Genomic DNA, 17,555 nt, shown 5'->3' on the forward strand with positions numbered 1-17,555 from the left:
GATTATTAAAATTTGAAGTTCCATGTGTAAAACAGCCCACTCCCTGATATGTTTGGTGATAGTCTGAAATGACTTCATGCTTCCCAGCAATCCTATTCTAGGTCTGTATCTAGAATGATATAAATAATATTTATCTGCACCTATAGGTAACAATTGTAGATCTAAATCCAAAATAATAGTGATTTATCTTACTTAAGGCATTTAGCTTTTATATGTAAAGTAGATCAGCTTATACGTATTACAGTGAAGGCATTTGTAATGACCAAAGGTGAGGCAGACATAACTGATACTGTGGTTTAGTAACCACAACCAAAAATCCAAATTAAAATATAATTTCAGGCTAACTTGTAATAATTTTCTATTAATTTCTGGCAAAACAAGAACAGAAAATTACTGTTAATTTGTGGATTACATACCAAATCGCTGTCTTATTTAAAATGAAAACTTTCTTTCTAACATTTTCATTAGATGTGTATAAATCTAGCAACACAATTTTGGAATAAAAACTTAAAGCATTTGTTCTGAAAGTTTCTACCTTTCCTAAATTATTTTCCAGTTTTAAGTAATTTTTAAAAATCTCATCTGAAATCTCTCTCCTCTTCCTCTCCCAGTCCCAAGCCAAATTGAGATAGGCACCTCTCTTAGAGGGTATTCAGGTTTGGCTCTAGGATGCTGCTTTGGTTCACGTGGTAGCATGTCATTATAAAGAAACCAGGAAACAAACACAGAATCTTATACTTGGGCAGCCCAGAGGGCCATATCTGCATTGCTTCACTGCTGTGCTTCAAGAGCATTTTAGGTGAAATGCCATCTCAGACTAAAAATCAGTCTTTCCTTTGGCTTATTCAGAAGACTTTCACGAGTTGCCTTATAAAGAACTCCAGTAACGTAATATTAAGTCATTGTTAGGGATACCTGCTGACCATGCTGCTACCTAAAATGGTAGCTTACTAAGGGAAGTTGGCTCAGACCATGATCTGTGTATCCCATTTCATAACAAAAAATTTGCTTATGCAGCAATTTTTGCATTTGTCTCTAAGCATCATTCTGAAAAAAAAAAAAGCACAAATGAGTGCCTATTCAAGCAGCTAGTAATCAGCCACTTAGTTATTAGTAATTCCTTCATTTTTACACTGGTCAAGAGAAGCTCAACCCATCCACTGAGGTTTTATTATTCAACTTCCATTAAACTCAAAACTTAAATCAGTGGTAAAATATAGGGGACAATGCAATAATTGCCAGTCATCAAAAATTCTTGCTGTGCCCATGACATGATATTGGTATGGGCTGTCTGATTTCTTTGTGGAGTAGAAGATCTTTTAGAAATGCAACTTACACCATTTCTGTGGTATTCTCAGGACATGGGTTGCATAATTGACTACAGACAACTTAAAAGCCATCTTAGAGTCTCATCCAGTCCTAGTAATGTGCATGTAGTCCCATGGGCTGCGTTCAAGGATTATGCTAATTTTATTAGCAACTCCTCTTGATTTAATTAAACTATACAAATTCCCACCTGGTCACTATTGTGCTAACACCCTTCCTTCCATTTTTATTTGAACTTATAGATAATTCTCGTTTTTGCTCTTCAGTTCTGATATTATGAATTATCTGTTGTGTTTTCCACATGAAGTAGCATAATTTTGAGGGGAATGAATAGAGGTTCAAACTCAGTTGTTGGGTTTGAGTGATTCTCTGGTTCGAAGCAAATAGAACACGTTTCCAAAGTCAGTTAGCTCTTCACAGCAGCAGATATTCAAAATAACTTGCTTTTTGAAAGCACCAAGCTGTCTGCTGCTGTTTAAAATACCTGCGAGCAAGCTCTGTATTAACATTTGCTTTACTGTGTTTATACCATGAAGCAGAGCAATGTGAATTCCTTAGTGGACTGTTAATTTACATGTTATACACTTTCAAATATTTCCAAAAGCAAACGTGAAATGATTAGTAATCCATTCACGTGCTCACAAAATGTTATTAGTAAAATGCCTTAGGCAGTAAGTTATGTTGACGAAAATTGATAATTTTATATTTTAAATCTAAAGTAACCTTCCCTGCCCCCAACAAAACTGAGGACCAGCCCAGAGTCCAGAGCTGCTGGTACTACCTGGAGCTGTGTGGTTCAGTTCTCAGTGTATGTTGAGCTGACAGGAAAACAAAAAAGTAAAATGAGATTAGAGCAGGCATCCGAGGTTTGCAGGGATTTCTTCTCTTCAGAAAGCCTCTCTGTAAGTTTTCTGTGATGTCCTGTACTTTAAAATAGCTCATTTTCTTTAAAGTCAGTGATTCTGACATTTACCAGTCTTTCCATCTATATGGTCTTCAAAGACTGAACATTGCTATGGAGAAATCAAGCCTTGTTCTGTTTATTTCTGTATGACTTTGTGTCTGCAGTTGTGTGTTGTCCTAGCTGAGCCGAAGCTCTTGATGAAATGCTCCACAGAAAATGGTTAGCGTTGTGCTTTTTCAAAGAGGACCAAAACCCAATTTCATTAATAGTTTTGTCCGTGTATCTCTTTATTGAATAACAGCTTCCACACCTTGTAGATTCAAATACAACATGACACTTCCTCCTAAATGCCAGTTATTCTGTTGTGAAGAGTTCTGCAAAAGTCTGGTCCTCGGAGCTTAGTCCCAAGCCCAAGGGATAAAGAATACAGTGTATTAAAATTCAGTAGAATGTGTTGTGATATAAAGACTGTGCAGAAACCCTGTGCTAGCTGACTATTGCTTGTATGTTTGCAACACATACTTTCCAGCTATTTACATTTATGACTACGAAGTAACTGAATAGAGATGTATCGTCATTTTCTTCTTTAGCACATGGGTGAATTATTTTACTGACATGTGAAGGGGTGTTCATATAACATCATGGTGCTTTGTGATAGAGAAAAACAATTACAGTGAATAAGGTAGAATGGCTCTGTTATTGCAGTACATAAGACTTTGATTACATACTGCCAAGATTCATACCAGTCTAGTAGTTGTTGACAGATAAAGTAACAAAAATGAAACTCATTTATTTTTTCTTTATTGCGACCTCAAGGTAAAGCAAATTTTCAGTTCTTGTACTTACTACACTGAAGGAACAGAGACTGACAGTCAAAATGTGCTGGTCTAGAAATATAAATTAAACCTAGTTTCATATCAAAGTTTCATTTAGTCTCTGAGAAGGAGTTGCTGTTTGGATTATTTTTGATCCTAAAACAAATATACTGCAGACTACTATAGTGTATGTGGGATGAGTTGACTCCCTCGCGCATTTAGCTCTTATGTATTAGCCCTGTTCAAAGAATTTTACAATTTGTTATGGACTTAATTATTCTACTTTTTTTCTCTATTTAGTCGTAATTTACTGTTCTTGAAAACGAAGTGAATGTAAAGGTGATTTTAAAAGAGCAACAATCTTCTTGAAGGAAAGACGTATTTTGAGAGAAAGCTCATCCCTTTCCCTCTTGTGTAAAAAAGAATTGTTTTGGCTGATAGTACTGAGAGCTCCTCCAGGCAGCTAGATGCTGTGTTGGTCCTTGATAAGTCTAACAAATGACTTTTTTCGGTGTGTGAACTTGATTGGTTTCTAAAGAGCAGATACAACTAGCTGTTGAAATGGAAAGTGCTAAAATGAGTGTTTTTATCCCATCAAAATCTTGGATTAGCTACCTAGCCCAACTAAACATTATTGCTGTTCAGATTAATGAGGCAGTTTTCTAGTATCTCCTCTGTAATTAAACACTTCTGTGGTTGACTACTGTATTAAAGATGCACCAGACGTTGAAACCTCAGTGGTGAAATTTAAAACTGTTGAAATTGGAGGGGTCAGCTGTGAAACACAAATTCATCTGCAGTATGGGTAATTCACTTGCAAAATGCATTTCAAGAATAATTTGTCTTATGTTGGAGATGTTGAATTTTTTTATCTTTTTCTTATCATTCCATCATCTAAATTTGAGAATTTTTCTCATTAGTTCTCAAGTAAAAGTAACATAAAGTGCACTTGTTTCCAGAATTACCTTTTCTGACCTTTCACAAGATGATAATTGCAGTACTAGTAGGCTTAGAAGACTTGTTAAAAAAATTAAGCTTATAAAGTAGCAAAAAATGCCCCTTTGCTTGCTGGTGTCGATTTCAAAATTAACATTTTGGTTCATGTGCTTCTAATAATCGCTGACCCTTACTTCGTGTGCTTTCCACAGGAAATGAGTACAGCAGAAATTACTTTGACCTGCTGATGGATGAGGAAATAAACCCAAGGCAGTGTGGGATGGAGGTCAGTGAAGAAGGTGAGGCAGAATTAAGTATGTAATTTTGGTGTCAGAATATTCTTTTCCATTCATGAAAATGAGGTGACAAAGATCACGTATGCAGTTCCATTTAAATATTGAGGTTTACAATTTAATTTATAAGTCTTACCTGCTCTGAACATGATAGGCAGCATGCAATAGTCTTTGATCAAGGACAGTGAGTTAATGGACAGGTAAAAGTGAGGCGGTGCTGTATTCACTCTCCCACCATAGCAATAATAATAAACACTCCAAGAAAACTGTCTACACCATGTTCTCTTTAATTAACATACTTAGTCTACAGGTGAGTACCAAGCTGCAGGTTTTGCAACTCAAAGCCTTTGTTAGACAACAATTTTGTTAATAAGTTGAACGTCTGTTTGCTTAACAGAAGAGACACCCCAGTGTCCAGAGTTCCCAGCATAACAGAAGGCCTCTTTGGGTTTTCTTTTTACTAGTTTAGCCAAGATATTCAGCTTTGTTGTCTGTGGGTGATAGCAAGAAGTGGGAGGGTGTGATTGCAGTGCTGGGAGAAGTTATGCATAGGTGTGAGAGAGATTAACCAGGAGGTATTGTTTTTTTTCCTGTGCATGGAGGAAATTCTCCTTCACTTTTAGATAAAAAAGGGTGGGAACGGGCCTGCCTGAATTTGCATGGGCTTAGGTAAGAACATCATCATGGTAATGAAGTGCTTAGCTGTGATCTGAATGTTTTGGCCCAGCTCCTGTAGTTAAGCACAAACCTCCTAATAGCATGTGAGACGGATTTCTAAGTTTCTACCTCCCCATCCCTTCATTTTGTCAAACCTTGTGCTTATTTCTACTGCAGAACCTCGCTAGACACACAATTGTAGGCATATGTGGAAATAAATTGTGTAGGTATGAAAATTTGTCTACTGCAGAGTCTCAAAATGAGTCACTTTGGAAATTTGTGGGAAATTTTTATTTGCATAGATACCAAGATTTAAATTTTCAGGCAACCACGTGTGACAGAAAAAAGCACACTCTAGAGCACGTCAGTGACTTGGATTTCTGTGTACTGGTGAAAACAAGATGATGATTTTAGTTTTATTGAGGGTAAATTGCACCTAAAGCTGTAATTTTCCTATCCCTTGTGTAGAACAGCAATGATCTTTAGAAGTCAGCTTTTGGCTGAGAGTTTTCAAGTGTAAGATTTTTTTTTGTCGATGCTGCCTTGGTTCGTCTTATGAATAGGATTCATGAATCATGGTCTTCTTTGTATCCAGAGAATGAAAAGTGGATTAGATTTCTGTATCCTTGTGAATGTGCCTAAAAGCCTGTGCGGTAGAGTGCTGACACCAGGAATACAAGGTAGTACAGCTTTTTGTCAGGAAAAAACACTCTTTTGGCCATGTAAGAACTGTTGTACCCATGTAATCTTTTTTCTTTTTTTTTAATCTGGAAGGAGGCTTTAAGAAAGTCCAGACAGTAGTGTATCCTGCCAAACTTGAGAGACATGTATGGCTGAGCTTGGATGCTCTTCCTTTTTTTTCCCTGGCAAAAATCTCACTCAAATCTAGGGTAAGGCCTGCTTATAAGAGACCTACGAGTGACAGTACTGGCCTCAAGTTGGTTGTCTTGACATTTTCAGAGCAGTTAAAGCGCTGTATTGACCGAGCATCAATAGATGGCAGGTTGGATGTGGGAGCATTTATCTGAGATTAGTGATGCATAACTGCATGTCGTGAATGCAAGCATTATAGAAATAAATAATTTTTTGCTCCTCTTCATCTCTAGTAAATTGTGGAGAAGAGAATTCCATTCTTTTATCTTACTTTTTCTAACTTAGTTAGACCTGTTTTTCGTAGAGCCTTTTGGTCTGTGTGTTGAAGACAAAACACTGCAATTTTAGGTGAATTTTGAATTGCTTTCTTTTGTACAATCCACTGTGGAATCAGACAGAAAAACAATAACAGCTCTTCAGTAACATAATAAAACTTCACTAAAGCCCCCAAATACCTAATTATTTGACTGGGACCACAATATCTTTCTTTTCCTGGAATAATGTCATTTATAAAATGCTTATTTTTCTATGTTATCTCCTAAAATCTGTAGTGTAATCAACTCAGAGCCAGTGAAATGTGATACGTGAATGTCATGTCAGTTTCACAGTCATTTGTATGTCTATGAATCTGTCCATCCCTTAATTCGACAACAGACATCTCAACAACTCATTATCACACATAGTCATGAACAGGATGCTTGCCTAGTTTCCTGTTTTCCTTGCAGAATAAATGTTACATAAGTAGAACTGTATTTGTATGTAGTAGACAGAGTAAAAACAGGTCAGAACTGAAGTCTGGTCCAGGATGGTCATACTCTAACAGAAGATACATACAATTTCCTTCTCTTTCCATCCAGGAAAAAAGGAACATGTGTGTCCAGGACCCTTGCTCTGTTTAAAAATCTGCAGATGTTATTGGGTATTTGAATGATAAACCTGTCCCAAGATCAAAATTCATAGTATACTGTAACTTCTACTCAAGCTAGATAATGTGTTAGTATTATGGACAGTAAGGTAAAAATTTTAATAAGGATCCAAAATCGTATTGCAGAAGAAATGAGGTACTTTGATTTTTATTATGAGTAAAATAGAATTCACCTGGCAATCTGAATATATATAATCAGTTCAGCAAGTCTATTAGCAGAATTAGAAAGCCAGTTTCAGTACAGACTAAGACATAATATTGATCACCTTTGAAAAATGTGCAACGATATATTTTTCATTTTAAAATGTCTTTCATAACGCAGAAGAAAATGACAGCTCTGCTGTGAGGCTCTACACTACAAAAAATAATCTGTATGTCAAAGTGTTTCTTTTGTATTTATTTATCTTTATACTTTAAAATAATGTTCTCTGAAATACTGCTGAAAGAAGCAAAGAAACATTAGATGTCTCACTGTTGTTTTGTTGTTGTTTGTTTATTTGTTTTGAAAGATCCTGTGAAATTTGAAGAGCAAATCCTGTATGGTAAACTGATGAAGCTTCTAGATGAAGCAAGCAAGATAATGGACTCTCAAGGTAAATATATATATACACATATATACACATATATACATATACAGATATAAACTATCAATTTCATAAAGAAAAACAAAATTCTCTTGAGACTGAATGAGAGCAGAAGAGTAGTAATCCATCCCTTTGAACTCAGAAGGAAAAAAAGGACAGTGATTTCACTGTGAGACTGTAGATCTCTTCCCCCGAATGCTTTTGTTGGAGTCCCATTTATGTAGTTTAAGCGTAACTTAGATGGTGTGCTTTCTTTATGCTATTTCACTCCTGCTAAATTCCAGGAATGAAGACTGGAAAAGTCCTTGCTTACATCCTTAAAGCTAGAAATCTAAGTCTTTTTTTAAGCCCATAAATAAGTGGGCTATTCTTTGTACCGTATGGTACTTCCTGTAATATTTCTGTTATATCCAAAGCATACTTTGTCAGAGGGATAGAGCAGGCTGTTGCCTACAGCAGTGGAGATCCAGGAACTTGTTTCCTGACTAGTTTGTGAGTCAGTTTATTCTAGAAGAGGCAAACTTTTCATTTGCCTGGGGTTGCAAAATCCCTTGATTTGGCATTAGTCATATCAGTAATATATTTGAAACCCATTTTGTCTTATTTTAAATGTAAGGAAAATAAAATACAACCAGCATATTCATGCATGTAGCTTAAACTTTAATCTTTAACACATTATTAGCAAGTCCTGGACTGATGCATGTTAATTTCAAGTTCCACATCACTGAGAAAGCTTATAGCAGTGCTGTAGGTTGTGTGTTGCTTTTGTCTTACAACAGCATACATTAAAATAATAAAAAAAAACTTGGTTGTGGTGAAGTCAATGTTAATTCTGTAGGAAAGATGGACACTGTCTCCTTCTACCAATATTTATGGCATTTTGTGGTCTTCCATAGCCTTATCCTCCAAATATCCCTGTGTGATTTAGGAAAATGTCTTGATGCCATTTACAGGCCACCCCAGGTAAGGTCCAATACCTTTTCAATTAGCTTTCTGAAAGTCTGCTGCTGTGATTCCCCCTGAATTCATGGGAGAGGGTGAGAGAAGCTGCTCTGGACAGCAGTTCATCTCACTTAACACATCTGGTTCTCAATTGGTCAGACTAATCACACCCTAGAAACAATTCTTCCCTTGCATTTGCCTCTGGAACCACCTTCCCCTTGACCAGAGCCATTTGAATGTATGTCATGAATGCACAGAGGATGATGATCTCCCTCTAGGGCTGCTGTGAGGGTGGGTATCGTGCACATGGAACCCTGACCTCACTGCCAGGTTTAATTCAAGGGCAGGCAAATAAACTAACAGCGATGTCTGATGTTCCATGGGCATGCCAGAGCCCTGTGCCTATGCAAGAACAGAGTGAATGTGGGAGCTGCAGCAGTCTGCTGCCATCTTGTCTCAGCACTTCTATTTCATGAAAAGAACCATACAGGCATCAGAAGTAGTGCTGTGGGTGAATGTTGTATCCTTTCCCACCTGAATTTATTATTGAGGTTCTTTATGGCTTTGGTGAATAAAACTCTGAGAAGAGCAGAATTTTCTTGAGTAAACAAGGCTTGTTCAGTCTTCACCTCTGTGTATTTGTATGGAGCTGTATTTATTCCTGCCTTTCTGTTTCTCACTTTAAATTTTTGAACCTGTTTTCCTCTTCCAAAACCTTTTTTTTTTTTTTTTTTTTTAACAGAGAACAAATCTCACAGGTCTGAGTTCCCTACCAGTTTTATGAAAGTGGGCAGCTGAGCAAAGCAGACAAATCTCCACTGAGGGAAAAGCTAATATGAGAATTTGACCCTAATTAGACATCTTAAAAAATTGTAGAAAACTGGGTTTCATTTGATTCCACTCTTATAGAAAGGCTTCTTTTTTTCCATTTGACCACTGAACTGAAAAATCACGTAGTCATACAGTCCTAATTAATAGATGATCCCCACAGGAAAAGAAAGAACATGGCTCTCAGAACTTATATCATTGCATATTTAAAGCATTTTGTTGCTGTTGGTCACTATTGTGGTACATGTTAAATCATATTACAATCAACCTAAAATGTTGATTGTCTGCTTTTTAGAGAAGATGTAGACTGTACATTTTTTACCTAGGAGTAAAATCTGTCAAACAGTATAAAATGTATGTCTAAATGATGCCAGGTGCCATAGAATAGAAAACATTTTTATTACATTTTTCTTTGAAAACAACAGAAAAATCAAAGCAAAATGTTTTGTAGGAACTTAGCTGTTTGATAAATGAGCCTTTGGTATGTTTTCTTTTTATTTAATAGTGTTCTGGAACCAAGCAGCCAAAATTCATTTTCCTTGTGGAGTTTATAGGTGCTTTATGCATTCAAACTTGCATTGAGTTGTAGTAAGCTGGTGAACCTGTCCTTTAAAGTCCCAACTCAGTATGCAAACAACTGCTCTCCAATGGACAAATGTAGGAGTAAATGAAGTTAAAAGCAGCCAAGTAATACTGGATAGATTCTTTGAATTACATCATAGCATCGATAAATAAAGCCTTAATGAAAGAAGAGGAAACCTTAATGATTTACATTCTATTGCAGGTATGACTTGTGCCATTAAATACAGTCAAGGCAATCCAGTTTTTAATTAGTTTATCAACCTATCAGTGAACTTCATTTCAAATTTTCAGCCATTTCCTCCTGCACATGTAAATCAGTAACATTTTTAACAGTGGCTAATTCGGTTAGCAAGGAGGTGGAGACTTTCTTTTGGTCAAGCTTTGCACAGAGGCAGCAGCTGGAGCCTCTTTCAGCACGATGCTGGGTCAGTTCAGATCTGGAGCAATGTATTGGTGACCAAGTTTCAGATGTTCCTTTGTAAAACAGCATGGAAGGAGCTACCAACTGAACAAACACATTGTCTCCTTGTCTCCAGCTCAATTTTTCCAGTGGTGCTTAATTCATATGTGTCTTTCCATCAAATAATTTTCAAATCTGAGCCATAACTCATGTTTGTATTTTTAGTTATCTGTCTTGGAAAGGCTTTAGAAAATGTTCTCTCTCTTCTTTAGTTCTTCTTCCACAAAACAGTCAGTAATGAGCTCAGTGTCTTCCACCAAAACCAAACCCACTTGATACAGTTCCTCACAACAATGATAAACACCAAAAGAGAAAGGCTATGTTGATGAATCACTGCATGATTGCCTTTCAGACTGAATGCTTTTCTTCCTTTTTTTGATATATAAAGACTCTCTATCTACACCCAGCAGATCTGAAATGGGAATGTATTGTCCTCCCAGGATGTAAACTTGCACTGCTCCTGTGAAAGCAGTAAGGCAACTGATTTATACCAGCTGAGCATATGGCCCGTTGTGTCAACACAGTATGGAACAGGCAATACTGCATCCTCTGCTGTTGGCAATGTTTTCATTTCCAGTGCTTCCTGGATTTTTTTCTGTGCTAGCCAAACCCTTAATGTTACAGTAAATTTAAATGTAAACATCATTTTGTTTTTGCAGTTAATAGTTGTAGGTCAAATCACTTTTCATTAGGCTTGTAAGATGCTACATGAAGAGATTCTGTGTACCCTAAGGTAATGGTTTAGGTTGTTTATATCTACTGTACACTTCCCCCAACTGATTTTGAATTTGTATCCTGTTGTAATTAAATTTAAAAAAAAACACAAACTACTTCCTGTGTGTTGGTGGCACTGAGGTGATTTAAGTGCTCAGAAGGCTCAACAATTAAAATCATTAAACAATGAGTAGTGCACAAAACTGAAAATTTTAATAGCCTTAGTTTTATCTTTCCTTTTCTGGTCTTCATTAAAGAATGAGGGACATCAAAGCAGAGAGAGAAATAAGTCTTTTAACTGCTTTCATGTCTTAGGGTAGGGAAAAAGGAAGGCAAATAACTAGATATGTCATTTTGTTGTAGAGAAAGGCAAGAATAACTATAAAAACATGCATTTATACACAGAAATATGAAGTCAGATGTGGACAACTTGATATCTGTCGTATCTTAGTGATACTGATATGGAGAAATGAGCAAAAATAAGTGTCTTTATTATCTATGAGCCCAACTAATGTTTGTACAGATATCAATGAGAAGATGTGTTTTTTAAGTAACATGTTAAACTGCAGTGAAAAAAGGAAGGCTTATCTGTAAGGTCAGCTTTCTGAATGAGATTTATTTTTTATGTACATACAGCACTACCCTTTGGTTCTGCATACGTCATAGCAGTGAAATCAATGGAATGATGTGGGTGAGAGGAGAACCGAACCCAATTCATTAGGTGGGAGCTGTGTGAACACACCTGGGGGAGGAATCTGATCCTTCAGAGTGAGTGGGAGGAAGATGAAATGCTTGGTGTGGTTCTGCCTAAGCCTCCCTTGCAACTTCAGTTATTCCTAATCTTCCCCAGGAGTGAAAACCAAAGTCACTCCAAATCAAAATTCTATTTATGGGGGAGTGAAGTGACCATGGATTTCCAGAGTATCCTGTTTGAGCTTCTTAAGGAACAAGCTGTTCCTTTATGCTGACTTTGCTCTTAAGGGTAGTTTTCCTCGTAATGGTATTTGGAATCTGCCACCTGCTTTATATTTACTTATTTCTTTTAATTTTGTGGTATGAATTGCTGTCTTTGTATTTTGGTGGACCAAACATTGCAAGCAAGAGGTACTAATTGATGTATGAAATCTCATTTGCTAAGAGAGATTCCACCACTTTTGTTTCAAGCAGCCCCTGTCACCAGTGAAGATTTTTCAGACTCCGTGATGCCTGTCAGCTTCAGTAAGACACATGACCTTCACAAGGAGCTTGAAGATGAAGTGATTCCTTCATATATCGAACAGTTCGAGAGAGATGTTCAGGATGACATAATTATGTTTGGCAGCTTTTCACTGGAACAGGTCAGACTTAAGAACTATGAGATAATTTTATCGCTGTCTTCATAACCTGATGCTGGCTTGTTGACCTTGTACACCCCAATTCTATTTCACTGCCCAATGATACATATATTGAAAGAGAAAAAGATAACCCATTTTATCGGCTTGCTTCATGTCACTGGAACTTTGCTTAGCTAACAGCAGAGCCTTTCTTTGTCTCTATTTCAGTGTGAATAAAAATAGATTGCTTTCATTGCTCCTTTCCTAAGTAGTAGGGTGTTCCTTACTGCTCTGCAGTAAGTATTGCAGTTGAGTTTCAATCAAGAGCCTAAGCTTAGGACATCTTTCTCTGACAAATTTAACAGAGGCTTATTCATCTATCAACAAGGAAGTTCAGATTGGAATCCAGGAAGGATTTATGTAGCAATATTTATTGTAGAGAGGCTACAATTATTCCCAGTTTATAAATCTGTTGTGTTTTTTCAGAGTGCCAAGGCTTCCTGTGGTTTTCTTTTTGTTATTTCATAGTTTGAAGAGACACGGTTGGGTTCATGTTGACAAAGACACAAGTTTTCAGGGCTGAAACGATACTTGTGGGCACCTAACTACCATTTGTCCCAATGAAAAATCTCATAGCAAGACTAGGGGACAGGAAGAGAGATTAATTGATGAATCTATCATTTTTAATTAGCAACATGAGAACAGCACACTGGCTCTGATGGGCTTAAAATAGGCTATCCAGTGACTAATGGTGATCTAAGCTTTCTTTTATTTTCAGAGAAAGTTTTTAGAATTTTTTCATTGCAAGACCAAGCCTCATCATTGCCATGCTGATGTTTGTGGGGACACAGTTCCCTTCCTTGCTCCTTCCCTCTAAACCCTAGTGTGGCTGTATTTCATTCTGGGTTTCATTTTCATTGCATCATACATGGAAGATGATTTGGATTTTTTTGAAAAGTTGTTCAGAGAACATGAAGAGGGAAAAAATATCACCTGCTTCACTGGGCTGATGGAGTGAGAACCTGGGAACAGTTGAATTTTGGGTATAGCAATTTTCCAGAAGACTTTATATTATGTCAAGAGTTTTTGTTTTAAGTTTGGGATATTCAGATGCCCCCAAATATTTGTGAGTCTCTGTAGCACATGAAAGAACACAATAGGTTTGTCAGTTCTGTATTTACCTTCCTTCTGAACATAGTTAGTGGGAGGATCATTTAGACACACTTATTTCATTTTTACCTTATTTTGCTTGGGAAAAAAAAAAAAAGAAAAAAGAAAATCCTTATTTAAAGTGATTGAGCTAGTCTGCCATCAGGATAGGTTCTGTAATTGCGGATGGGTACTCAGTGCTTTGTACCGCATAGAAAAGATTGTGAATGACTGTTTTCCATCCCTTATTCCCACAAATCTCTGACTTCAGCTGTCCAAGTGCTATTCAGGAATTCAGTCATACTGGCGTGGTACAAGATGTCACATTCGCATTGCACAATGCTGAGTATTACAGGAGGATCACTGTAAAATCTATATTGTCTTCTACCTCATTGGTTTATGTGCCCATCCTTATCTTGGAAGCACACAGAAATGGGACATTCAGTTTCTTTCAACAGAAAACACAAGATGACATTGGAAACTGAGGTTGCAAATGCACGTCTTATGTCATATTAGTATTCCAGTGCATGTAACAAAGATGTGAGCACTCTCTGGTCCTTAATATGCCTTCTGTCCATGGTGTGTGGAACAACCTTTGTGATACTGCAGTGCTGAGTACTTTCTGTAGCAGCTTCAAGATTGGTGTTGGAGTGCTGTCCTATTCTTTAGAATCTGCCACTGCTATCTTTGGGATAATTCCAATTTTTGCTGCTTGATTGTAGATTTATTGGTTTGAAAAAGTCTTTGATTCATTCTGTGGTATTTACTTTGTATTGAGAAAAAAAATCCTTCCCTTCCATCTGCAGGTTTAGTGAGTAACAGATGTACTTTAGCCAGCGTAATTTATGATTAGTTAATTTAATCTGCCACAATGACATAAAGTGAGCCTGAAACAAGCTTCTATCAATTCTGCCGTTAGAGGTAACATAATATTTTCAAATGTCTACCAAACTGAGTAATTAACCCTCAGGCTGAGTGAAGGAGTCTAATAGACATCTCTCACATTCCTTTGCTTTGACAAAATGAAAACAAGACGTGGGAGCCCAAGAGTTAAAAATAACAAATGATAGTTTACAGTGCATGAGAATGGTTTCATAACTGAGGTTCAGAAACACACCTGAGTTGACTCTGCTTCTTTTTAAGCTGCCAAAAATGTCCTCCAATAAGGCATTTGATTTGCACTTGAGCTTTGCTGGCAGCATTGGCACAGGGACATCCAAGCATTAACTCTACCTTATAGTTCAGTACTCTCCTCCTCTGCTTTTAGCTTCATCATAAATGGATGGCTTTTATTTAAATAGAAGCTCAGTGTGTGAGATCATCATGATTAAAAGTTTTTGAAACAGCTGATGCATTTTCTGTAGGGGTATGAAAAAGGGCTTTGCAAGATTTTAGCTCTGAAACTCTAAGCTGAGTCTTTGTTTATTATTCTGTTTTGTGACTGTAAAAGCTGATAGCTGAGGTCAACAAGGAAAACATAAGGGGAGATCCAATAGTTTGTTGTAAAGAAACATTAAGCAGATATCAATATTTGATTAACAAACATATTGAAGTATATTAAATTCTGAATGCAGTTCTGTTTCCTGCGGCCTACACTGCAGCCTTACAGATTTCAAGAAGTGACATTTGCTTTTAATAAAGAAAAATGAACAATATTAAAAGAAAATCATAATTTTGGGCCTGTGTTCCAGGTGCAACCAAAGCAGGCTATGCATTACCATGAGATAATGGAGAAATACATGCTTATGGGCAGAACTAGATTGTATGGAGCAGAGAAATGTACACAGGAGAGACCTGACATAATTCTGCCTTAATGTGTTTGATTAAAGAAAAGATGCTTTCAAAACATGTGAGACTGCTGAGGATGTAGCAAACACTGGAGACTGGGGTGAGATTGTACTTGGTGATAACACAATCTTGCCAATCCTTGGCTCAAATGCCATGGAAAAGTACCAGGTATAGGATTTTCAGCTGTTTCTGAGCAGAGACAATAAAAATGACTACTTGAGTTTATGTGAGTTTTCTTAGAATTTAAGAGTGGTGCAATTATAGGGACCAATACTTCCTCAGCCATCAAGGATATCTATTCCTGCTTGGCCATCATCTTCCTGTGTCTTGCCCAGTGTCCTTGACTAAGTACATTTTGTCCTCAACCTCTTCTTTCTCTGTAGCATTCAGATGCTGCATTTAATCCTCTGTGCTGGCATAACACCTTGCAGGACTTGATCATTACAGCCATAGAATCAGTTTTGATACATGTCTTCAATAGAAATTAATAAAAAACCTCTGGAAGCAGAGTGCAGGTTTTACTCTTTGGTACAAGGAGTTGAATGGTAGGAAATGAGATATTTGTTGCAGGTTGGATAATAGTATGATGTTGCCTTTCATTGAGAGATTTACCTTTTGGTTAAACAACAGTTAATGCCTCTGGGCCTTAGACCTAATATTCTTACAGGGCTAATGTCATCATCCTTGCCTTGTCAGAGAGATCAATTTATATGATGATGGGATTATTAGTTTTCCATTGATTAATGCTGGATAATGTGGATAAATTTGGTACTGTGAAAGATAGCGATGTGTCTTTCCTCTAACAAATTCAGTGGAATAAGGCCTCAGACATATAAAATACAAACACACATCTACTTGCATGTTCTACACTCTTGGATAACGCTGTCATTTTTATCCCAGTGGTATCTACAGACCTCCCCCTCATTAAAGCTGTAGCCTGTTAAGTATTGCACCATCCTGTGTGATCATGTGTGAATATGATGCTTGTGTGAATATGTGCACCTAAAAGCAGTCTGACTTTTCTGCACTGAAACCTGGCTGCTTCTTTTTGACATTTGCCAAGATTTTATATGGCTATGATGTTCCAATTAGTCATTTCTTTAGTTTTATTGAGAATTGTAGGTTAAAAATACAAAAATTGGTAATATTTCTTTTACATCACACCTTAAAGGTGGGTTACTTTGCTGTAGCTAAGCTACTTATGTGCTACTCTCATCTGAGTTTCAAAGCTTCTCCCTGGTCTGTTAAAATCTAGAATCATAGAATGGCCTGGGCTGAAAAGGACCTCAAAGATTATCTAGTTTCAACCCCCCTGCCACCAGACCAAGCTGCCCAGAGCCACATCAAGCCTGGCCTTGAATGCCTCCAGGGATGGGGCAACTACAACCTCCCTGGCTAGCCTGTTCCAGTGCATCACCACCCACTGATATAATGATTTCCATTTCATTTATGTGAAATAACAGGAAATATGTGTGTCTTCATTTTTCTGAGGAAGAAGAAGGGCACAGGTAGACTGAAATCTACAAAGTGCTTAGCACTTTGTCTTGGAGTATATCATTAGGATACGCTCGTCAAGCTCATAATAGTCCTGCTAGGTAGCCTGCTTTAGGACTGCAGGAAAAGCATGTTGCTGAAATCTAAGCTTGAGGGGAAAAACACGAGGTGAACTTCTCAGAGCCTGGAATATCAGGTTTATTGCATTGGACTTTGTATTTTCATACTGTCTTGTGAGATTCTATGACCATCAGGGAGACTATGACCACTCACAGGGCAGACTCGAAGCCAAACCATATATGTAGCCATGGGACTTCTCCACAATGGCAATCTGACATTTCTAAATATCTGTTTTTTCTGTCAGGCTCACTCCTGCTTCCTCAGTAGGAAGCCTGGGAGCATTCCAAAGTTCAAAGACTCCTCCCTATTGCTTCTGAACACTCAGATTTACAGATTTCTTCTTCTGGAGACAGAGAGGATGGAAGGGGAAGGGCGGAAATGAATCTCAGCAGAAGCAGAATTCCACAAAAGATGTTTTACGTGTTTGTCAAAGACCTGTCGCTGTGCTGTCAGGAAACCCACAACATTGATATAGCTGCTTTTTTCAATTGCATTTCTCTTTTGACTGTTTTGTTCAGGAGTTATATGAATTTTAAGTCAAGTAAATAATTAGATAGCAGTAATGAAAATCATGTGAAAGTATTTTATACTTCACCGAAAAGGATTTCATTTATTTTTTACTGTGTTTTTTTTTTTTTTTTTAAGATCAGAAGGGAAATTAAATAACGAAAACAATTCTTAATATTCTATTGAGCTGGACCAATGAAGTGTACAGCTACTGTAATTGATGATACTGCATTTGCTGCTGCTTAAGGTAATCTGACTGGTCAGCTCTCTGGCTCATTATCCTAATACAGACTCAAGTAAGGAAGTCCATTTCTATGGTTCAATACACAGGGGCTACTGGAAAGA

General features: G+C 37.2%; 1 protein-coding gene across 2 annotated transcripts in view; it reads left to right on the forward strand.

Moving 5' to 3' along the window:
• LOC116226445 (uncharacterized) overlaps positions 1-17,555 on the forward strand; it is a 175,366-nt gene that overhangs the window by 30,606 nt on the left and 127,205 nt on the right. Inside the window, exons 6-8 of one of the 2 annotated variants that reach the window (XM_090136955.1) lie at positions 4,194-4,280; positions 7,239-7,322; positions 12,007-12,176. In XM_090136955.1, coding sequence (XP_089993081.1) covers positions 4,194-4,280; positions 7,239-7,322; positions 12,007-12,176 — 341 coding nt within the window. Of the gene's footprint in view, positions 1-4,193; positions 4,281-7,238; positions 7,323-12,006; positions 12,177-17,381; positions 17,458-17,555 lie in introns of those variants that run through there. The other variant, XM_031589346.2, reaches the window with a different exon arrangement.

This window comes from Phasianus colchicus, chromosome 3 (genome assembly GCF_987193195.1).
Source record: "Phasianus colchicus chromosome 3, bPhaCol1.hap1.1, whole genome shotgun sequence".
Classification (NCBI taxonomy): Eukaryota; Metazoa; Chordata; class Aves; order Galliformes; family Phasianidae; genus Phasianus; species Phasianus colchicus.